We start from the raw sequence: 23,254 nt of genomic DNA, 5'->3' as shown, positions 1-23,254 counted from the left end.
GATTTTCCGCTCCATTCCTTTGGGAATTGGGAATTAACCCTTGAGGAGCCGCTGGGATTTCCGGGAATTCCGGAGGCGTCAGGTGTCCTTCCCCATCCCGGGATATTCCAGGGATTTTGGGGCACTCTGGGATTCTTTGGGAATTCTCTTCAGGTCGGGAATTTCCATCCCAAAAATCCCAACCCCCCCCCCCAAAAAAAAAACTTTTCCTCCTTCCCAAATCCCAAATTCCGGCTCCCCCTGGAAAAGGCCTCTGGAAACTCCGGGATTTGCTGGGATTTCCCTGCTCATTCCAGGATTTTCCCATTCCCAGCCAGGAATTCCATCCCAAAATCCCCCAAAAAAATCTTTTCCTCCCTTTTAAATCCCCAAACTCCAACAAAAAACCCAAAAACCTGGAATTCCCTCCTCTCCACCCTCATCCCAAAAAAAAAACCCGGGAGAAATGTCCCATCCGAGCATGGAAAAGCCATTTCCACCTGGAAAAAAAAAATCCCGGAATCGCCGTTTTCCCGGGATTTTGGGGGAATTTTTTGGGGAATTTTTGGGGATTTTTTTCGGATTTTGGGGGGATTTTTTTTTTGTTTTTTAGGATATTTTTGGGCAATTTTTTGGGGATTTTGGGGGATTTTTTTGGGATTTTTGGGGGATTTTTTTGGGATTTGTGGGGGGATTTTTTGGGATATTTTAGGGCAATTTTTGGGGGATTTTTCGGGAATTTTTTGGATTTTAAAATTTATTTTAGGGGGGATTTTTGTGGATTTTTCTGGGATTTTAGGGGGGATTTTTGGGATTTTTATTTTTTACTTTTGGGGGATTTTTTTGGGATTTTTTTTGTATTTTTGGATAATTTTTGGGGAATTTTTTGGGATCTTTTGAGAGGGGAATTAATTTTTTTATTTGGGGGGATTTTTTGGAATTTCTTTGGGATTTTTTATTTTATTTTTGGGGGGAAGTTGGGGAATTTTTTGAGGATTTTTTTGGGATTTTTGGGGGGGATTTGATGGAATTTTTTTGGGAGATTTTTTGGGGATATTCTGGGATTTTTTGGGAGGAATTTTGGGATTTCTTTTTATTTTTGGGGGGATTTATTTGGAGATTTTTTGCGATTTTTTTTCACTTTTTGGAGTGTTTTGGGGGGATTTATTTTATATTTTTGGGGGGGGATTTTTTGGAGGATTTTTTATTTTTTGGGGTGAATTTGGTAATTTTTGGGGGAGATTTTTTGGGGGGATTTTGGGAGGTTTTTTTGGGCTTTTTTGGGGGGATTTTGGGAGGATTTTTTTGGGGCAATCTGAGGATTTTTTGGAACATTTTTTAATTTTTGGGGTATTTTTTTATGTTTCAGGGGGGATTTTTGGGAAGATTTTTTTTTTTTTCAGTGGATTTGGGAATTTTGGGGGGGGATTTTTTTTATTTATTTTTTTTTTATTTTGGGAGGATTTTGGGGGGATTTGAGGATTTTTTGGGGATTTTTTTAAAACTTTTTGTGATGATTTATTTTATTTCTGGGGGTGGATTTTTTTTTTGGGGGGAGGGAATATTTTTTGGGATGATTTTTGGGTGAATTTTATCCAGATTTTTCTTGGATATTTTTATACATTTCTCCAGCATTTTTTTGGGGACATTTCTCCATAATTTTTCCATAAATTTTTCCATCTTTTTTTACGGATTTCCCCCCCGCCCCCCCCAATTTTTTTCCACCCTCCCCACATCACAATCCCTAATTTTTTTCCTTAATTTTCCCTTTTTTTCCCCCCTTTTCCCCCTTTTTTCCCCCCATTCCCGAGCTTCCCCCGGCTTTTCCAGCGGCGCCTCCCGGGAGCTCCGCGCGGGAGGTTTCGTTCCCGACCGGATCGCGGCACCTTCCGTACGCTCCCGACTTTAATCCCTGTCTCGGCAGCTTCCGAAATCCAACCTCTGTCATCCCTTTCCCGGCCCTCTGGAAGCTCCCGGAGCCATCTGCTTTCGTTTAACGCCGGCTCCGGGGCCGCCGCAATTCCCGGGAAAAGGACGGAGCGCCGAGGAGGAGGAGGAGGAGGATTGGGAAGGGGGGGAAAAAATATAAAAAATGGGGTGGAAAAGAAATCCTGAAAATCCGAGGGGGTCCCGGTGAAAATCCGGGGAGTTGGGGTTGGAATCCCGGGAATTGGGGATGAAGGGGGTGGGATTGAGGCCAAAATTCAGGGAATTGCGGCCAAAATCGTTGGAATTGTGGCCAAAATTTAGGGAATTGCAGCCAAAATTTAGGGAATTGCAGCCAAAATCGTTGGAATTTTGGTCCGGGATGTGGAGCCGGTGCTGGGCACAGGTTGGGGGCAGAGGGAGCCCCAAAATCCAGGGAATTGTGGCCAAAATCCAGGGAATTGCAGCCAAAATTTAGGGAATTGTGGCCCAAATCCAGGGAATTGTTGCCAAAATCCAGGGAATTGCGGCCAGAATCGTTGGAATTGCAGCCAGGGATGTGGAGATGATTGGGGGCACGGGGAGCCCCAAAATCCAGGGAATTGTGCCCAAAATTCAGGGAATTGTGGCCAAAATCCAGGGAATTGTGGCCAAAATCCAGGGAATTGTGGCCAAAATCCAGGGAATTGTGCCCAAAATTATGGAAAAAAGGGGTGGAAAAGGAACGAGATCCTGGAAATCCGAGGGGGTCCCGGTGAAAATCCGGGGAGTTGGGGTTGGAATCCCGGGAATTGGGGATTAAGTGGGTGGGATTGAGGCCAAAATTTAGGGAATTGTAGCCAAAATTGTTGGAATTGCGGCCAAAATTTAGGGAATTGCAGCCAAAATTTAGGGAATTGCAGCCAAAATCGTTGGAATTTTGGTCCGGGATGTGGAGCCGGTGCTGGGCACAGGTTGGGGGCACAGGGAGCCCCAAGATCCAGGGAATTGTGGCCAAAATTCAGGGAATTGCAGCCAAAATCCAGGGAATTGCAGCCGGAATCGTTGGAATTGCAGGCAGGGATGTGGAGATGATTGGGGGCACAGGGAACCCCAAAATCCAGGGAATTGTGGCCAAAATCCAGGGAATTGTGCCCAAAATTGTGGAAAAAAGGGGTGGAAAAGGGACGAGATCCTGAAAATCCGAGGGGGTCCCGGTGAAAATCCGGGGAGTTGGGGTTGGAATCCCGGGAATTGGGGATGAAGTGGGTGGGATTGAGGCCAAAATTCAGGGAATTGCAGCCAAAATCCAGGGAATTGCAGCCAAAATTGTTGGAAATGTGGCCAAAATTCATGGAATTGTGGCCAAAATCGTTGGAATTTTGGTCAGGGATGTGGAGCCGGTGCTGGGCACAGGTTGGGGGCATAGGGAGCCCCAAAATCCTGGGAATTGTGGCCAAAATCCAGGAAATTGTAGCCAAAATTTAGGGAATTGTGGCCCAAATCCAGGGAATTGTGGCCAAAATCCAGGGAATTGCAGCCGGAATCGTTGGAATTGCAGCCAGGGATGTGGAGATGATTGGGGGCACAGGGAACCCCAAAATCCAGGAAATTGTGGCCAAAATCCAGGGAATTGTGGCCAAAATCCAGGGAATAACAGCCGGAGTCTGTGGGATTGCAGGCAGGGATGTGGAGGTGATTTGGGGCACGGGGTTTTCCTTGGGAAGCAGCTCCAGGATTTTCCTGGAATTCCCTCCCCCTTTTCTCCGAGAATTCCCTGGAATTCCCTCACTTTTTTCCCTGTTTTCCTTGGGAAGCAGCTCCAGGATTTTCCTGGAACTCCCTCCCTCTTTTCCCCCGAAATTCCCTGGAATTCCCTCACCCTTTCCCCCATTTTTCTGGAATTCTCTCCCCATTTTCCCCAGGAATTCCCTGGAAATGCTTCTCCTTTTTCCTCTGGAATTCCCAGGAATTCCCTTACATTTTTCTCCAAAAATTCCCTGGAATTCCCTCCCCTCTTTCCCCATTTTACCCTGGAATTCCCTCCCCCTTTTCCTCTGGAATTCCCTGGAATTCCCTCACTATTTTCCCTGTTTTTTCCAAGAATTCCCAGGAATTCCCTCACATTTTTCCCCAGGAATTTCCTCACATTTTTTCCTGGAATTCCCTCACATTTTTCCCCTGGAATTCCCTGGAATTCCCTCAAATTTTTCCCCAAAAATCCCCAGGAATTCCCTTTTCCCCCAGGAATTCCCATCCCTCCCCCCACCCCTCATTCCCGGTTTTTTTTCCCGGTTTTTTTTCCCAGGACATCCGGAACACGGTGGGGAACATTCCCATGGAATGGTACCGGGATTTTCCGCACGTGGGATACGACCTGGACGGGAAAAGGATCTTCAAACCCCTCCGGAGCAGGGACCAGCTGGAGCTGTTCCTGGAAAAGATGGAAAACCCGGAATACTGGTGAGGAAAAATCCCGGAAAAATCCGGAAATTCCCAGAGATTTCCTGGCGTTTGGGATTGGTCGGAATTCCCGGATTTTGGGAGTTCTGGAGGGTCGGAATTCCCGGATTTTGGGAGTTCTGGAGGTTTCCTGGGAGGGATTTGCTGGATTTGGGATTTGGGGTGGAGCTTTGGGGCCATCCCCAGAGGATTCCCAGGAATTCTGTCCCAAATCCCCGGAATTTTTGTCTGTCTTGGAAATCCTGTCCCAAATCCTGGGAATTCGTGTCCCAAATCCTGGGAATTCGTGTCCCAAATCCTCGGAATTCTGTCCCAAATCCTGGGAATCCTGTCCCAAATTCCGGGAATCCTGTCCCAAATCCTGGGAATCCTGTCCCAAATTCCGGGAATCCGTGTCCCAAATCCCAGGAATTCGTGTCCCAAATCCCGGGAATCCTGTCCCAAATCCCGGGAATCCTGTCCCAAATCCTGGGAATTCATGTCCCAAATCCTGGGAATCCTGTCCCAAATCCTGGGAATCCTGTCCCAAATTCCGGGAATCCTGTCCCAGATCCTGGGAATTCGTGTCCCAAATCCTGGGAATTTGTGTCCCAAATCCCGGGAATTCTGTCCCAAATCCCGGGAATCCTGTCCCAAATCCTGGGAATCCTGTCCCAAATTCCGGGAATCCTGTCCCAAATTCCGGGAATCCTGTCCCAAATTCCGGGAATCCTGTCCCAAATCCTTGGAATTCTGTCCCAAATCCTGGGAATCCTGTCCCAAATCCTGGGAATCCTGTCCCAAATCCTGGGAATCCTGTCCCAAATCCCGTGAATCCTGTCCCAAATCCTGGGAATCCTGTCCCAAATCCTGGGAATTCATGTCCCAAATCCCAGGAATCCTGTCCCAAATCCCAGGAATTCGTGTCCCAAATCACGGGAATCCTGTCCCAAATCCTGGGAATCCTGTCCCAAATCTTGGGAATTCGTGTTCCAAATCCCGGGAATTTGTGTCCCAAATCCGGGGAATTCGTGTCCCAAATCCCAGGAATTCGTGTCCCAAATTCCGGGAATCCTGTCCCAAATCCTGGGAATTCTGTCCCAAATCTTGGGAATTCGTGTCCCAAATCCCGGGAATTCTGTCCCAAATCCTGGGAATCCTGTCCCAAATCCTGGGAATCCTGTCCCAAATCCTGGGAATCCTGTCCCAAATCCCGGGAATCCTGTCCCAAATCCTCGGAATTCTGTCCCAAATCCTGGGAATTCTGTCCCAAATCCTGGGAATCCTGTCCCAAATCCTGGGAATCCTGTCCCAAATCCTGGGAATTCGTGTCCCAAATTCCGGGAATCCTGTCCCAAATCCTGGGAATCCTGTCCCAAATCCTGGGAATCCTGTCCCAAATCCTGGGAATCCTGTCCCAAATCCCGGGAATCCTGTCCCAAATCCTGGGAATTCATGTCCCAAATCCCAGGAATCCTGTCCCAAATCCCAGGAATTCGTGTCCCAAATCACGGGAATCCTGTCCCAAATCCTGGGAATCCTGTCCCAAATCTTGGGAATTCGTGTTCCAAATCCCGGGAATTTGTGTCCCAAATCCGGGGAATTCGTGTCCCAAATCCCAGGAATTCGTGTCCCAAATTCCGGGAATCCTGTCCCAAATCCTGGGAATTCTGTCCCAAATCTTGGGAATTCGTGTCCCAAATCCCGGGAATTCTGTCCCAAATCCTGGGAATCCTGTCCCAAATCCTGGGAATCCTGTCCCAAATCCCGGGAATCCTGTCCCAAATCCTCGGAATTCTGTCCCAAATCCTGGGAATTCTGTCCCAAATCCTGGGAATCCTGTCCCAAATCCTGGGAATCCTGTCCCAAATCCTGGGAATTCGTGTCCCAAATTCCGGGAATCCTGTCCCAAATCCTGGGAATCCTGTCCCAAATCCTGGGAATCCTGTCCCAAATCCTGGGAATCCTGTCCCAAATCCCGGGAATTCGTGTCCCAAATCCCGGGAATCCTGTCCCAAATCCTGGGAATTCTGTCCCAAATCCCGGGAATCCTGTCCTAAATCCCGGGAATTCGTGTCCCAAATCCTCGGAATTCTGTCCCAAATCCTGGGAATCCTGTCCCAAATCCCGGGAATTCTGTCCCAAATCCTGGGAATCCTGTCCCAAATCCCAGGAATTCGTGTCCCAAATCCCGGGAATCCTGTCCCAAATCCTGGGAATTCCTGTTGTCATCCCGGTGTTGTTCTTCCGGTATTGTTATCCCGGTGTTATCCCGTTGTTATCCCATTGTTATCCCATTGTTTTCCCGTTGTTATCCCATTGTTTTCCCAGTGTTGTTTTATCCCAGTGTTGTTATGATCCCGGTGTTGTTATCTCAGTGTTATTCCATTGTTCTCCCGGTGTTTTATCCCGGTGTTTCCCGGTGTTTTATCCCGGTGTTTTCCCATTGTTTTCCCGGTGTTATCCCGGTGTTTTCCCAGTGTTTTCCCGGTGTTTTCCCGGTGTTTTATCCCAGTGTTTTCCCATTGTTTTCCCGGTCTTTTCCCAGTGTTTTATCCCGCTGTTTTCCCGCTGTTTTCCCGGTGTTTTCCCACTGTTTTCCTGGTGTTTTCCCGGTGTTTTCCCATTGTTTTCCCGGTGTTTTCCCGGTGTTTTATCCCGGTGTTTTCCCATTGTTTTCCTGGTGTTCTCCCGGTGTTTTATCCCGGTGTTTTCCCACTGTTTTATCCTGGTGTTCTCCCATTGTTTTCCCGGTGTTTTCCTGGTGTTTTATCCTGGTTCTCCCATTGTTTTCCTGGTGTTTTCCCGGTGTTTTTTCAGTGCTTTCCCGTTGTTTTCCCGGTGTTTTCCCGGTGTTTTCCTGTTGTTTTCCCAGTGTTTTCCCGGTGTTTTCCCGGTGTTTTATCCCGGTGTTTTCCCAGTGTTTTCCTGTTGTTTTCCCAGTGTTTTCCCGGTGTTTTTCCGCTGTTTTCCCATTGTTTTCCCGTTGTTTTCCTGGTGTTTTCCCGTTGTTTTCTCAGTGTTTTCCCGGTGTTTTATCCCGGTGTTTTATCCCGGTGTTTTCCCGTTGTTTTCCCGGTGTTTTCCCATTGTTTTCCCGGTGTTTTCCCGGTATTTTCCCAGTGTTTTCCCAGTGTTTTATCCCGGTGCTGTTTCTCTCCCCCCGTCAGTCGCTCAGTCCAGGACCCCCAGACCGGCACCGAGGTTCTGCTCTCGGAGTTGTTTTCCCATTGTTGTGATCCCATTGTTGTCCCGGTGTTTTCCCGTTGTTCTCCCAGTGTTCTCCTGTTGTTTTCCTGGTGTTTTCCTGGTGTTTTCCCGGTGTTTTATCCCGGTGTTTTCCCGGTGTTTTATCCCGGTGTTTTCCCGGTGTTTTATCCCGGTGTTTCCTGGTGTTTTCCCAGTATTTTCCTGGTGTTTCCCGGTGTTTTATCCCGGTGTTTTCCCGGTGTTTTATCCCGGTGTTTCCCGGTGTTTTCCCGGTATTTTCCTGGTGTTTCCCGGTGTTTTATCCCGGTGTTTCCCGGTGTTTTCCCGGTGTTTTATCCCAGTGTTTTCCCGGTGTTTTCCCGGTGTTTTCCCATTGTTTTCCCGTTGTTTTCCCGGTGTTTTATCCCGGTGTTTCTCTCCCGCGTCAGGCGCTCCGTTGAGGACCCCCAGACGGGCACCGAGGTTCCGCTCTCGGAGTTGTTTTCCCGGTGTTATCCCAGTGTAATCCCAGTGTTATCCCGGTGTTTTCCCGGTGTTTTCCCAGTGTTCTCCCATTGTTTCCCCGGTGTTTTCCCGTTGTTTTCCCGGTGTTTTCCTGGTGTTTTCCCATTGTTTTCCCGGTGTTTTATCCCAGTGTTTTCCCATTGTTTTCCTGGTGTTTTCCCGTTGTTTTCCCGGTGTTTTATCCCGGTGTTTCCCGGTGTTTTATCCCGGTGTTTTCCTGGTGTTTTCCCATTGTTTTCCCAGTGTTTTATCCCGGTGTTTTCCCATTGTTTTCCTGGTGTTTTCCCGGTGTTTTATCCCAGTGTTTTATCCCAGTGTTTCTCTCCCCCGTCAGTCGCTCCGTTGAGGACCCCCAGACCGGCACCGAGGTTCTGCTCTTGGAGTTGTTTTCCCAGTGTTGTGATCCCATTGTTTTCCCGTTGTTCTCCCGGTGTTTTCCCGGTGTTTTATCCCGGTGTTTTCCTGTTGTTTTCCCAGTGTTTTCCCGGTGTTTTCCCGGTGTTTTATCCTGGTGTTTTCCCAGTGTTTTATCCCGGTGTTTTCCCAGTGTTTTCCTGTTGTTTTATCCCGGTGTTTTATCCCGGTGTTTTATCCCGGTGTTTTCCCGGTGTTTTCCCGTTGTTTTCCCGGTGTTTTCCCGTTGTTTTCCCGGTGTTTTCCCGGTGTTTTATCCCGGTGTTTCTCTCCCCATGTCAGGCGCTCCGTTGAGGACCCCCAGACGGGCGCCGAGGTTCCGCTCTCGGAGGAGCAGCTGGAGCTGATCCGGCGCCTCCAGAGCGGCCAATTCGGGGATCCCGAATTCGATCCCTACCAGGTCAGCCCGGAACCGCCGGAATTCCCACCGGGAACGCTGGAAAAAGGGGGAAAGGGCTGGAATTCCCAATGGGAATGGTGGAAAAGGGGGGGAGGAGCTGGAATTCCCACTGGGAATGCTGGAAAGGGCAGGGGAAGGGCTGGAATTCTCGCTGGGATTGGAGGAAGGGATTCCCAGGACTGGAATTCCCACTGGGAATGCTGGGAAGGGCTGGAATTCTCGCTGGGATTGGAGGAAGGGATTCCCAGGACTGGAATTCCCACTGGGAATGCCCAAGGGGAGGTCCCAGGGCTGGAATTCCCGCTGGGAATGCAGGAAGGGATTCCCAGGGCTGGAATTCTGGGAATGCCCATGGAGAGCTCCCAGGGGCGGAATTCCTGGGCTGGAGGGTGATCCCCATTTCCATTTCTCCCATTCCCATTTTTTCCCATTCCCATTTTTCCCATTTTTCCATCCCCGTTATTCCCATTTTTCCCATTATTCCATTTTTCTCATTTTTCCCATTTTTCCCATCCCCATTCCCATTTTTTCCCCATTTTTCCCATTATCCCATTTTCCTATTCTTCCCACCCCCATTATCCCATTTTTCCTGTTCTTCCCGGGTTTTTTCCCTTCTTTTTTTTCCCCTTTTTTTTCCCATTTTTCCCATTATTCCCCATTCTTTTCCCCAATTTTTCCTGATTTTTCCCTTTTTTTCTCCCCTTTTTTCCCCTTTTTTTCCCCCCATTTTTTCCCTTTTTCCCATTTTTTCCCCCTTTTTTTTTTCCCCTTTTTTCCCCCACTTTTTTCCCCATTTTTCCCGGTTTTTCCCCCATTTTTTTCCCCAATTTTCCATTTTTTTTCCCTATTTATTCCAAATTTTTTTCCCCAATTTTCCATTTTTTTCCCCTATTTATTCCAAATTTTTTTCCCCATTTTTCCACTTTTTTTCCCTTTTTATTCCAAATTTTTTCCCCTTTTTTCCCGTTTTTTTCCCATTTTTTTCCCCCCTTTTTTTTTTCCCCTTTTTTCCCCCCACTTTTTTTCCCATTTTTCCCGGTTTTTCCCCCATTTTTTTCCCCATTTTTTCCATTTTTTTTCCCTTTTTATTCCCAATTTTTTCCCCATTTTTCCCGGTTTTTTCCCCCCTTTTTTTCCCTTTTTTGCCCTGTTTTTTTCTCTTTTTCCCTTTTTTTTCCCCATTTTTTTCCCCCGTTTTTTCCCCCAATTTTTTCCCCATTTTTCCCGCTTTTTTTCCCCTTTTTTCCCATTTTTCCCCCCATTTTTCCCTTTTGTCCCCCGTTTTTTTTGCTTTTTCCCTTTATTTTCTGGTTTTTTCCCCCGTTTTTTTTCCTGGATTTTTCCCCGTTTTTTTTCCCAATTTTTCCTGGTTTTTTTTCCCCAGGTTTTTTCCCTTTTTTCCCCTTTTTTCCCCATTTTTCCCTCTTATTTTTTTTCCCCCTTTTTCCTTTTTTTTCCCTTTTTTTTCCGGTTTTTTTCCCCACTTTTTTCCCTATTTTTTCCGTTTTTTCCCCATTTTTCTTCCCACTTTTTTTCCCCCTTTTTCCTTTTTTTTTCCCTTTTTTTTCCGGTTTTTTTCCCCACTTTTTTCCCTATTTTTTCCGTTTTTTCCCCATTTTTCTTCCCACTTTTTTCCCCCATTTTTCCCATTTTTTTCCCGTTTTTTCCCATTTTTTCCATTTTTTTCCCCCTTTTTTTTTTCCTTTCCTTTTCCTGTTTTTTTCCCACTTTTTCCCCCATTTTTCCGGGTTTTTTTCCCCATTTTTTCCCCTTTTTTCTCCCCCTTTTTTTTCCTTTCTCCCGTTTTTTTCCCCACTTCTTTTCCCCATTTTTTCCCCATTTTTGTCCTGGTTTTTTTCCCATTTTTCTCCTCATTTTCCCTTTTTTTCCCCATTTTTTTTCCCTTTTACCCTTTTTTTTCCCCGTTTTTTTCCCCCATTTTTTTTCCCCATTTTTTTTCCCGTTTTTTCCCCTCCCTCTCCCCTCTCCTCCCGACTCCATATGGGATTTTTCCCGTTTTTCCAGCCCTCGGTGGATTTCTTCAGCGGCGAGGTGCGGCTGCACCCGGTGACGAATCGCCCGGCCGACAAACGCAGCTTCATCCCCTCCCTGCTGGAGAAGGAAAAGGTGGGAAAGAATTCCCGACGGGAAGAGACCCCGGAGCGGGGGGAACGGGAATCCCGCTGGGATGGAGGGGATTGGGAACGATCCCGGTGGGATTGGGATGATCCCGGTGGGATTGGGAATGATCCCGATGGGATTGGGAATGATCCCGGTGGGATTGAAGGGATTGGGAATGATCCCGGTGGATTGGGAATGATCCCGATGGGATTGGGAATGATCCTGGTGGGATTGGGAATGATCCCGATGGATTGGGAACGATCCCAATGGGATGAGGGGATTGGGAATGATCCCGATGGGATTGGGAATGATCCCGATGGATTGGGAACGATCCTGGTGGGATGGAGGGGATTGGGAATGATCCCGGTGGGATTGGGAATGATCCCGGTGGGATTGGGAATGATCCCGGTGGATTGGGAATGATCCCGGTGGGATTGGGAACAATCCCGGTGGGATTGGGAATGATCCCGGTGGATTGGGAATGATCCCGGTGGATTGGGAATGATCCTGGTGGGATTGGGAATGATCCCGGTGGGATTGGGAATGATCCTGGTGGATTGGGAATGATCCTGGTGGATTGGGAATGATCCTGGTGGGATTGGGAACGATCCCAGTGGGATGGAGGGGATTGGGAATGATCCCGGTGGATTGGGAATGATCCCGGTGGGATTGGGAATGATCCCGGTGGGATTGGGAATGATCCTGGTGGATTGGGAATGATCCTGGTGGATTGGGAATGATCCCGGTGGGATTGGGAATGATCCTTGTGGGATTGAGGGGATTGGGAACGATCCCGATGGGATTGGGATGATCCCAGTGGGATTGGGAATGATCCCGGTGGATTGGGAATGATCCCGGTGGGATTGAAGGGATTGGAATGATCCCAATGGAATGAGGGGATTGGGATGATCCTGGTGGGATTGGGAATGATCCCGGTGGGATTGGGAATGATCCCGGTGGGATTGAAGGGATTGGGATGATCCCAATGGATTGGGAAGATCCTGGTGGGGATGAGGAAAGATCCCAATGGAATGAGAGGATTGGGAAGATCCCAATGGAATGGGAGGATTGGGAAGATCCCAATGGAATGGGAAGATCCCAATGGAATGGGAGGATTGGGAAGATCCCGGTGGGATTGGAAAGATTCCGGTGGGATTGAAGTGATTTGGGAAGATCCCAATGGGATTGAAGGGATTTGGGAAGATCCCAATGGGAAGAGGAAGACGGAAAAATCCCAGTGGGGTGGACGGGATCGGGAAGATCCCGACGGGATCGGGAAGATCCCAACAACTCCAAACTCCATCCAAGAACCGACCCCCTGTTCCCAAATCCCGGCAATTCCGGCCAGGTCTCCAAACTGGTCCACGCCATCAAGATGGGCTGGATCCAACCTCGGAAACCCAAGGAAAACGTTCCCGTTTTTTACGACCTCTGGGCTCGGGAAGATCCCGACTCCATCCTGGGCCGCCACAAGATGCACGTCCCCGCTCCCAAAATCCCGCTGCCGGGCCACGCCGAGTCCTACAACCCGCCCCCGGAATTCCTGCTCAGCCCCGACGAGGTGCCGGGAATGACGGGAATTCTGGGGAATTTTGGGGAATTTTTGGAATTTTGGGGAGGTTTTTTTTGGGGGTTGTGGGTGGTGGGAGAGTTGGGATCTCTTCCCATGGATTGGGGTGGACTGGGATGGGAAGATCCTGGTGGGATCAGCGTCCCATTCCCGTTTTTCCCATTCCCATTTTTCCCCGTTTCCATTCCCGTTTTTCCCATTCCCATTTTCCCCATCTCCATTCCCGTTTTTCCCATTCCCATTTTTCCCATCTCCATTCCCGTTTTTCCCATTCTTATCCCATTTCCCAATCCCCATTCCCATTTTTCCTGTTTTTCTCATTCCCATTTTTCCCATCCCCAATCCCATTTTTCCCATTCCCATTTTTCCCATTCTTATCCCATTTCCCAATCCCCATTCCCATTTTCCCCATCTCCATTCCCGTTTTTCCCATTCTTATCCCATTTCCCAATCCCCATTCCCATTTTTCCCGTTTTTCCCGTTCCCATTTTTCCCATTATCCCAATTTTCCCATTCCCATTATCCCATTCCCATCCCCAATCCCATTTTCCCCATCATTATCCCATTTTTCCCACTTTTCCCCCAATTTTTTCCCATTTTACCACCCACACCATCCCAATTTTCCTGTTTTTCCCCCATTTTCCATCCCCATTCCCATTTTTCCAATTTTTCCCAATCCCATTTTTCCCATCCCCAATCCCATTTTTCCCATTCCCATTTTTTCCCATTTTCCCCCATTTTTCTCATTTTCCCCCATTTCCCCCATTTTTTCCCAATTTTCCCCCCCATTTTTCCCACTTTCCCCCCATTTTTTCCCACTTTTCCCATTTTTCCCACTTTTCCCATTTTTCCCACTTTTTCCCACTTTTTCCTCATTATCCCATTTTCCCACCCCCATTTTTCCCATTTTCCCATCCCTATCCCCATTTTTCCCAATATCCCATTTTTTCCCATTTTCCCACCCCCACTATCCCATTTTATTTCCAACTTTTCCGTTTTTTCCCATTTCTCCCCGTTTTTTCCCATATTTTCCCATTTTTCCCCCATTTCTCCCCGTTTTTTCCCATTTTCCCACTTTTCCCCCATTTTTTCCCATTTCCCCACCCCCACTCTCCCATTTTTCCCACTTTTCCCCCATTATCCCATTTCCCCCCCCATTTTTTCCCATTTTCCCATCCTCATTCCCATTTTCTCCCCATTTTCCCCCCCATTTTTTCCACTTTTCCCCATTTTTCCCACTTTTCCTCATTTTCCCCACTTTTCCTCATTTTTCTTATCCCCCTTCCATTTTTCCCATTTTCCCTCTGCTGTTTTTTCCCATTTCCCCCCGTTTTTTTACCATTTTTCCCCCTTTTTTCCCCATTTTCCCCCCCTTTTTTCCCGTTGTTTTTTCCCCCCATTTTTTCCCACTTTTCCCATTTCCCCATTCCCATTGTTTTTCCCCCCATTTTTTCCCATTTTTCCCGTTTTTCCCCCCTTTTTTCCTGTTGTTTTTCCCTCCGTTTTCCCCCCTGTTTTTTCCCATTTTTCTCCCATTTTTCCCCCGTTTTTCTCCCTTTTTTCCCTGTTGTTTTCCCCCCCGTTTTCCCTCCCGTTTTTTCCCGTTTTTCCCACTTTTCCCATGTTTTTCCCCCATTCCCAGGAATCCGCCTGGCGTCTCCAAGATCCCTCCGAGCGCCGTCTCCCGTTCCTGCCGCGGAAATTCCGGAGTCTCCGCGCCGTTCCCGCCTATTCCCGATTCATCCACGAGCGCTTCGAGCGCTGCCTCGACCTCTACCTGTGCCCCCGGCAGCGCCGGATGCGCGTACGGATAACCCTGGGAAAAAATTCCCAAAAATTCCCGGAAAAGTCACCAAAAATTCCCCAAAAACTCAGGAAAAATTCCTCAAAAATTCCCCAAAAATTCACAAAAAGTACCAAAAAAATTCCCCAAAAATTCACCAACAATTCACAAAAAATTCCTCAAAAATTCACCAAAAAGTCACAAAAAATTCACAAAAAATTCACCATAAACTCAGGAAAAATTCCTCAAAAACTCCCCAAAAAATCACAAAAAGTGCCAAAAAAATTCCCCAAAAATTCACAAAAAGTGCCAAAAAAAATCCCCAAAAATTCGCCAACCATTCACAAAAAATTCCTCAAAAATTCACCAAAAATTCCCGAAAAACTCAGGAAAAATTCCTTAAAAATTCACCAAAAATTCACCAAAAATTCACAAAAAATTCACAAAAGATTCACAAAAAATTCACCAAAAATACTCAAAATATTCCCCAAAAATTCACCAAAAACTCAGGAAAAATTCCTTAAAAATTCACCAAAAATTCACCAAAAATTCACAAAAAATTCACAAAAAATACTCAAAATATTCCCCAAAAATTCACCAAAAACTCAGGAAAAATTCCCCAAAAATTCTCGAAAAATTCACTAAGATTTAAAAAAAAAAAAAATAAATCATCAAAATAACCAAAAATTGGCCCAAAAAAATCACCAAAAAATTTACAAAAAATTCACAAAAAACACCAAAAAAAATCACAAAAAATTCACGAAAAGTTTTTCAAAAATTCACAAAAAAACCCAAAAAAATTCCCCAAAAATTCCCGTTTTTTTCCCCTGGGAAGTTCCCAAGGTTTTGGGAGTGGGTTGTGCCCCCGGCAGCGCCGGCTGCGCGTACGGATAACCCGCTTCCCCTGGAAAGAATTCCCAAAAATTCCCAGAAAAGTCACCAAAAATTCCGAAAAAATTCACCAAAAATTCACCAAAATCTCATGAAAAATTCCCAGAAATTTCCCCAGAAATTCCCCAAAAATTCATGAAAAATTCCCCCAAAATTCACAAAAAATTCCTCAAAAATTCACCAAAAACTCAGGAAAAATTCCTGAAAAAATTCCCCAGAAATTCTCCAAAAACTCCCCAAAAATTCCTCAAAAATTCACCAAAAACTCACAAAAAATTCACCAAAAATTCCCGAAATATTCCCCAAAAAACCCTGAAAAATTCCTGAAAAAGTAAAAAACAAATTCCTGAAAAATTCCCAGAAAATACCAAAAAGATTCCACAAAAATTCATGAAAAATTCGCCAAAAATTCCTGGAAAAATCCCGAAAAATTCCTAAAAAAATCCCTGAAAATTCCAATGAAATTCCCATTTTTTTTCCCCTCGGGAATGTCCGGAGGTTTTGGGGGATGGGTTTGGATTTGGGCGTTTTCCATCCCGCAGGTCAACGTGGATCCCGAGGATCTCATTCCCAAAATTCCCAGGCCGAGGGATCTGCAGCCATTCCCGACCACCCAGGCCATGGTGAGGGGGAAATTTTGGGAATTTTCTCTGGGATTTCTGGGATTTTTTGGGATTTGGAGAGTTGGGAAGAGGAGGAGATGAAGAAGGTTGGAATTCCTGGGAAATTTCCTGGAATTTCCTGCTGGATTCCCGGGAACGGATCCGGAAAACTTTCCTGGAGCTGGGGGGGGGGAACATCCCAGAAAAAACTGGGAATTTTGGGAATTTTTTCTGGGATTTTTGGGATTTTTTGGGATTTGGAGAGTTGGGAAGAGGAGGAGATGGGGAAAGATGGAATTCCTGGAAAATTCCTGGGATTTCCTGCTGGGAAAGGCTCTGGAAAACCGGGATTCCCAGGAATGGATCCGGAAAACTTCCCCAGAGTTGGAGGAGGCTCATCCCAGAAAAAAACTGGGAATTTTGGGAATTTTCTCTGGGATTTGATGGGATTTTTGGGATTTGGAGCCTCAGGAAGTGAGGATTGGTGGGAGGAGCTGGGAAAAGCTGGAATTCCTGGAAAATTCCTGGGATTTCCTGCTGGGAAAGGCTCTGGAAAACCGGGATTTCCAGGGAAAACTTTCCCGGAGCTTGGGGGGGGCTCATCCCAAAAAAACCCCTGGGATTGATGAATCCAGGGCGGGAACGGCCTCAGGTGGGAATTTCGGGAATATTCCCTTGGAAAAAGCTGGAATTCCGGGCCAGGATCCTCATTCCCATCCGGAATTCCCGAGGAGCTGCCGGGATTTGGGAATTCTCCCCGATTCCCGTTTTTTTTCCAGGTTTTCCGTGGCCATTCCAGCCTGGTGAGGACTCTGAGCGTCTCCCCCAGCGGGCAGTGGCTGGTGTCGGGTACGGAGCCGGAATTCCCGGGAAAAATCCCATGGATCTGCAGCCGGGAGATGGGAATGGGGAATGGGAATGGCTGGGAATGGCTGGGAATGGTCGGGAATGGCTGGGAATGGTCGGGAATGGTTGGGAGTGGTCGGGAATGGCTGGGAATGTTCTGGAATGGTCGGGAATGGCTGGGAATGGCTGGGAATGGTCGGGAATGGCTGGGAATGGCTGGGAATGGCTGGGAATGTTCTGGAATGGTTGGGAATGGCTGGGAATGGTTGGGAAAGGTTGGGAATAGGGAATGGGAATGGGAATGGTCGGGAATGGCTGGGAATGGTCGGGAATGGTCGGGAATGGTCGGAATTCCCAGCTCTGCTGCGGGAATGGGGCGGAGCTTGGGCAGGGAAAGGAAAAATGGGATCCTGATCCCAATCCCGATCCTGATCCCGATCCTGATCTCGATCCTGATCCAGATTCTGATCCCCATCCTGATTCAATTCTTATCCCAATCCTGATCCCAGTCTTGATCCTGATCCCGATTTGGATCCGGATTCTGATCCCAATCCCAATCCTGATCCTCATTCCAATCCCGATCCCAATCCTGATCCTGGCACTGATCCTGATCCTGATCCTGATCCTCATCCCAATCCTGATCCTGGCTCTGATCCTGATCCCGATACAATTCTGATCCCAGTCCTGGTCCCAGTCTCAATCCCAATCCTGATCCCGATCCCAGTCTTGATGCTGATCCCGATATCGATCCCAGTCCTGATCCCAATCCCGATCCAATTCTGATCCCAATCTGGATCCCAATCCTGATCCTGACCCCAGTCCTGATCCCAATCCGGATCCCAGTCCTGATCCCCATCCTAGTCCCAATCCCAACCCAATTCTGATCCCGATCCCGATCCTGATCCTGGTCCTGATCCCGATCCCAATCCCAATCCCAAACCCAAACGAATTCTGATCCCAATCGCGCTCCCAGTCTCAATCCCGATCGTGATCCCAATCCCAATTCTGACCCCGATCCCAATCCCCAATCCTGATCCTGATCCTGACCCCAGTCCTGATCCTGATCCTGATCCTGATCCTGATTCTGATCCCAATCCTGATCCCAATCCCAATCCCAAACCAATTCTGATCCTGATCCCGATCCAAATCCTGATCCTGATCCCAATCCCAAACCAATTCTGATCCTAGTCTCAGTCCCAATCTCAATCCCGATCCTGATCCTGATCCTGATCCTGATTCTGATCTCAATCCTGATCCTGATCCTGATCTCAATCCCAATCCCAATCCTGATCCTGATCCCGATCCCAATCCCCATCCTGATCCCAATCCCGATCCCAATCCCAAACCAATTCTGATCCCAATCTCGGTCCCAGTCCCAATCCTGAATCCGATCCCGGTGTTCCTGACCCAGGCACAGGGACTGGTACCGGAATGGGAACGGGAAAAATGGGAATGGGAACGGGATCGGTGTGATGGGGCAGGAGAGGGATTGGGAATTCTGGGAAATCGCTGGGAATCCTGGATTCTAGGGAATTGCGGCTTCCAGGAAACCCCATTCCAGTTTTTCCCTCCATTCCCGGCAGTGGGAATTCCCAGAATTCCCTCGGCATTCCCGGAATTCGCTCAGAATTCCCAGAATTCCCTCGACATTCCCGTTCCAGGCTCAGACGACGGCACGCTGTGGTTCTGGGATCCAGGGAATTGTGGTTTCCAGGGAATTCTGGGAAATCACAGGGAATTTTAGGAAATCACAGGGAATTTTGGGCTCGGGGGAATTTTGGATTCCAGGAAATTTTAGGATGCAGAGAATTGGGGGTGCTAGGGAATTCTGGGAAATCACAGGGAATTCTGGGAAATTGCTGGAAATTCTGGATTCCGGGGAATTGTGGGTTCCAGGGAATTTTGGGATCTAGGGAATTCTGGCTTCCAGGGAATTGCGGCTTCCAGGGAACCCCATTCCAGCTTTTCCCCCCATTCCCAGCACCGGGAATTCCCAGAATTCCCTCACCATTCCCTCAGCATTCCCAGAATTCTCTCAGAATTCCTGGAATTCCCTCGGCATTCCCGTTGTAGGCTCGGACGACGGCACGCTGCGGTTCTGGGAGGTGAGCTCCGGGCGCTGCCTGCGGAGCGTTCCCGTCGGATCCGTGGTCGGGAGCGTGGCCTGGAATCCCAACCCCAGCCTCTGCCTGGTGGCCGTCGCCGTGTGAGTTCCCAGGGAACATTCCCGGATTTTCCTGGAGCGCCCGAGGATCCAAATCCGTTCCTGGGAATGGGGGGATCTGTCCCTGGATCCGAATCCGTTCCTGGGAATGGTGGGATCCGTTCCTGGATCCGAATCCGTTCCTGGGAATGGTGGGATCCATCCCTGGATCCCAATCCGTCCCTGGATCCGAATCCATTCCTGGATCCAAATCCATTCCTGGATCCAAATCCATTCCTGGATTCCAATCCATTCCTGGATCCCAATCCGTTCCTGAGAATGGTGGGATCCGTCCCTGGATCTGAATCCGTTCCTGGATTCAAATCCATTCCTGGATCCCAATCCGTTCCTGGATCCGAATCCGTCCCTGAATCCAAATCCATTCCTGGATCCCAATCCATTCCTGGATCCAAATCCATTCCTGGATCCCAATCCATTCCTGGATCTGAATCCATTCCTGGATCCCAATCCATTCCTGGATCCCAATCCATCCTTGGGAATGATGGGATCCGTTCCTGAATCCAAATCCATCCTGGAATGGCCAAATCTGTTCCTGGATCCAAATTTGTCCCTGGATCCGAATCCGTCCCTGGATCCAAATCCGTCCCTGGATCTGAATCGTTTCCTGGATCCAAACCTGTTCTTGGGAATGGTTGGATCCATCCCTGGATCCCAATCCATCCCTGGATCCGAATCCATTCCTGGATCCAAATCCATCCTTGGATCAAAATCCATCCCTGGATGGTCAAATCCGTCCCTGGATCCGAATCCATCTCTGGATCCCAATCCGTCCTTGGGATGGTGGGATCCGTCCCTGGATCTGAATCCGCCCCTGAATCCAAATCCAGTCCTGGATCCGAATACGCCCCTGGATTCAAATCCATTCGTGGAATGGATCCTGAATTTTTTTCTGATCCTGGATCCCCGATCCCGGATTTCCCAATCCCGGATTTCCCCCCAATCCTGGATTTCCCAATCCCAATCCCGGATTTCCCAATCCCTAGGGACAAGCAGGCTCTCCCAATCCTGGATTTCCCAATCCTGGATTTCTGGATCCCTAGGGATGAGCAGGCTCCCCTGATGCCAGATCCCCCCTGATCCCAGATTTCCGATCCCAATCCTGGATTTTGCAATCCCAATCCCGGAATTCCGGCTCCCTAGGGACGAGCAGGCTCCCCTGATCCCAGATTCCCGATCCCAATCCCAGAGTTCCCAATCCCATTCCTGGAATTCCCGCTCCCTAGGGACGAGGAGGCTCCCCTGATCCCGGATCCCCCCTGATCCCAGATTCCTGATCCCAATCCCGGAATTCCCGATTCCTAGAGACGAGCAGGCTCCCCTGATCCCAGATTCCCCATCCTAATCCCAGAATTCCCAATCCCAGAATTCCCAATCCCTAGGGATGAGGAGGCTCCCCTGATCCCAGATTCCCAATCCCAATCCCAGAATTCCCGATCCCAATCCCGGAATTCCTGATTCCTAGGGATGAGGAGGCTCCCCTGATCCCAGATCCCCCCTGATCCTGGATTTCCCGATCCCAATCCCGGAATTCCTGATCCCTAGGGATGAGGAGGCTTCCCTGATCCCAGATCCCCCCTGATCCCAGATTTCCCATCCCAATCCCGGAATTCCCGATCCCTAGGGATGAGGAGGCTCTCCTGATCCGATTCCCAATGCCAGAATTCCCAATCCCGGAATTCCCGCTCCCTAGGGACGAGCAGGCTCTCCTGATCCCAGATTCCCAATCCCAGAATTCCCGATCCCAATCCCGGAATTCCTGATCCCTAGGGACGAGCAGGCTCCCCTGATCCCAGATTTCCGATCCCAATCCCAGAATTCCCGATCCCAATCCCGGAATTCCTGATCCCTAGGGACGAGGAGGCTCCCCTGATCCCAGATCCCCCCTGATCCTGGATTTCCCAATCCCAATCCCGGAATTCCTGATCCCTAGGGACGAGGAGGCTCTCCTGATCCCAGATCCCCCCTGATCCTGGATTTCCCGATCCCAATCCCGGAATTCCTGATCCCTAGGGATGAGTAGGCTCTCCTGATCCCAGATTCCCAATCCCAGAATTCCTGATCCGAATCCCGGATTTCCTGATCCCAATCCCGGAATTCCCGATCCCTAGGGATGAGCAGACTCCCCTGATCCCAGATTCCCAATCCCAGAATTCCCAATCCCAATCCCGGAATTCCCGATCCCTAGGGATGAGGAGGCTCCCCTGATCCCAGATTCCCAATCCCAATCCCAGAATTCCCAATCCCGGAATTCCCGATCCCAATCCCGGAATTCCCGATCCCTAGGGACGAGGAGGCTCCCCTGATCCCAGATTCCCAATCCCAATCCCAGATTTCCCGATCCCAATCCCGGAATTCCCGATCCCTAGGGATGAGGAGGCTCTCCTGATCCCAGATCCCCCCTGATCCCGGATTTCCCGATCCCAATCCCGGAATTCCCGCTCCCTAGGGATGAGGAGGCTCTCCTGATCCGATTCCCAATCCCAATCCCGGATTTCCCAATCCCAATCCCGGAATTCCCGATCCCTAGGGACGAGCAGGCTCCCCTGGTCCCAGATCCCCCCTGATCCCAGATTCCCAATCCCAATCCCGGAATTCCCGATCCCAATCCCGGAATTCCGGCTCCCTAGGGATGAGGAGGCTCCCCTGATCCCGGATCCCTCCTGATCCCAGATTCCCAATCCCAATCCCAGAATTCCTGATCCCAACCCCGGAATTCCCGATCCCAATCCCGGATTTCCCAATCCCAATCCCGGAATTCCCGATCCCTAGGGATGAGGAGGCTCTCCTGATCCCAGATTCCCGATCCCAATCCCAGAATTCCCGATCCCAATCCCGGAATTCCCGATCCCTAGGGATGAGGAGGCTCCCCTGATCCCGGATCCCTCCTGATCCCAGATTCCCAATCCCAGAATTCCCAATCCCAATCCCGGAATTCCCGCTCCCTAGGGATGAGGAGGCTCTCCTGCTGAATCCGGGCCTGGGCGATCGGCTGCTGGTGGCGGCCACGGATCAGCTGCTGGATTCCTGGGAATCTCCGGAGGAGGAGCGGATCCAGCCGATCCCCTGGATCCCGGCCGGCCCCGAGGAGCGCTCCAAGGGGATCCGCCTGCGGCTGCCCCACGGAAAGGTGGGAGCCGGAGAATTCCCGGGATTCAGGGCGGTCGGAATTCCCGGGATTTGAGTGGGATCAACATTCCCGGGATTTGGGGGGCGTTGGGAATTCCTGGGATTTGGGGAGGGGTCGGAATTCCCGGGATTTGGGGTGGGATCGAGATTTGGGGGGATTTGGAATTCCCGGGGTTCAGGTGGGATCGGAATTCCCGGGATTTGGGGAGGGGTCAGAATTCCCAGGATTTGGGGGGGTGTCGGAATTCCCAGGATTTGGGGGGGGTGTCGGAATTCCCAGGATTTGGGGGGATTTGTAATTCCCGGGATTTAGGGGTGGGGTCAGAATTCCCAGGATTTGGGGAGGGGTTGGAATTCCTGGGAATTGGGTGGGATCAGAATTCCCAGGAATTAGGTGGGATAAGGATTTGCGGGGATTTGGAATTCCTGGGATTCAGGGACGGTCAGAATTCCCAGGATTTGGGGGGGATTTGGAATTCCCGGGGTTCAGGTGGGATCGGAATTCCCGGGATTTGGGGAGGGGTCAGAATTCCCAGGATTTGGGGGGGGGTGTCGGAATTCCCGGGATTTGGGGAGGGGTCAGAATTCCCGGGAATTGGGTGAGATCAGAATTCCTGGGAATTGGGTGGGATTGGGATTTGGGGGGATTTGGAATTCCCAGGATTTGGGGGGGTGTCGGAATTCCTGGGAATTGGGTGGGATTGGGATTTGGGGGGGTTTGGAATTCTTGGGGTTCACAGGGACAGTCGGAATTCCCAGGATTTGGGGTGGGATCGGCATTCCCAGGATTAATGGGGATCAGTGGGATCGGGAATGGGATTGGGATCAGGGACAGGATCAGGAATGGGATCAGGGACGGGGATGAGGATGATGATCCAGAGGCTCGGGATCTCACCGGATCCCATTCCCGATCCCATTCCTGATCCCATTCCCGATCCCATTCCCGATCCCATTCTGGATCCCCAGCCGGTGCCGCAGGTGACCTGGCACCCCAAGGGCCATTCCTGGGGATCAGTGGGATTGGGATTGGGAATGGGATCAGGGATGGGATTGGGATTGGGATCAGGGATGAGGATGAGGATGAGGATGAGGATGATGAGGATGATGATCCAGAGGCTCAGGATCTCACTGGATCCCATTCCCAATCCCGTTCTGGATCCGCAGCCGGTGACGCAGGTGACCTGGCACCCCAAGGGCGATTACTGGGGATCCGTGGGGAACGCGGGAATGGGATCGG

At 49.4% G+C, this 23,254-nt stretch overlaps 1 protein-coding gene across 1 annotated transcript in view; it reads left to right on the top strand.

Moving 5' to 3' along the window:
* The window catches only part of BOP1 (BOP1 ribosomal biogenesis factor), an 87,669-nt gene that overhangs the window by 52,390 nt on the left and 12,025 nt on the right, over window positions 1–23,254 (top strand). Inside the window, exons 4-12 of the mRNA XM_058830041.1 lie at window positions 4,193–4,347; window positions 8,737–8,854; window positions 10,880–10,981; window positions 12,324–12,536; window positions 14,188–14,349; window positions 15,762–15,842; window positions 16,601–16,670; window positions 18,741–18,873; window positions 21,838–22,018. Of these exons, the coding sequence (XP_058686024.1) occupies window positions 4,193–4,347; window positions 8,737–8,854; window positions 10,880–10,981; window positions 12,324–12,536; window positions 14,188–14,349; window positions 15,762–15,842; window positions 16,601–16,670; window positions 18,741–18,873; window positions 21,838–22,018 (1,215 nt within the window). The remainder of the gene's footprint in view (window positions 1–4,192; window positions 4,348–8,736; window positions 8,855–10,879; window positions 10,982–12,323; window positions 12,537–14,187; window positions 14,350–15,761; window positions 15,843–16,600; window positions 16,671–18,740; window positions 18,874–21,837; window positions 22,019–23,254) is intronic.

Source organism: Poecile atricapillus, chromosome 2 (genome assembly GCF_030490865.1).
Source record: "Poecile atricapillus isolate bPoeAtr1 chromosome 2, bPoeAtr1.hap1, whole genome shotgun sequence".
Taxonomy (NCBI): Eukaryota; Metazoa; Chordata; class Aves; order Passeriformes; family Paridae; genus Poecile; species Poecile atricapillus.
Note: the sequence above shows the minus strand (reverse complement) of the source record. Positions and strands in the feature narration are given on the sequence as shown.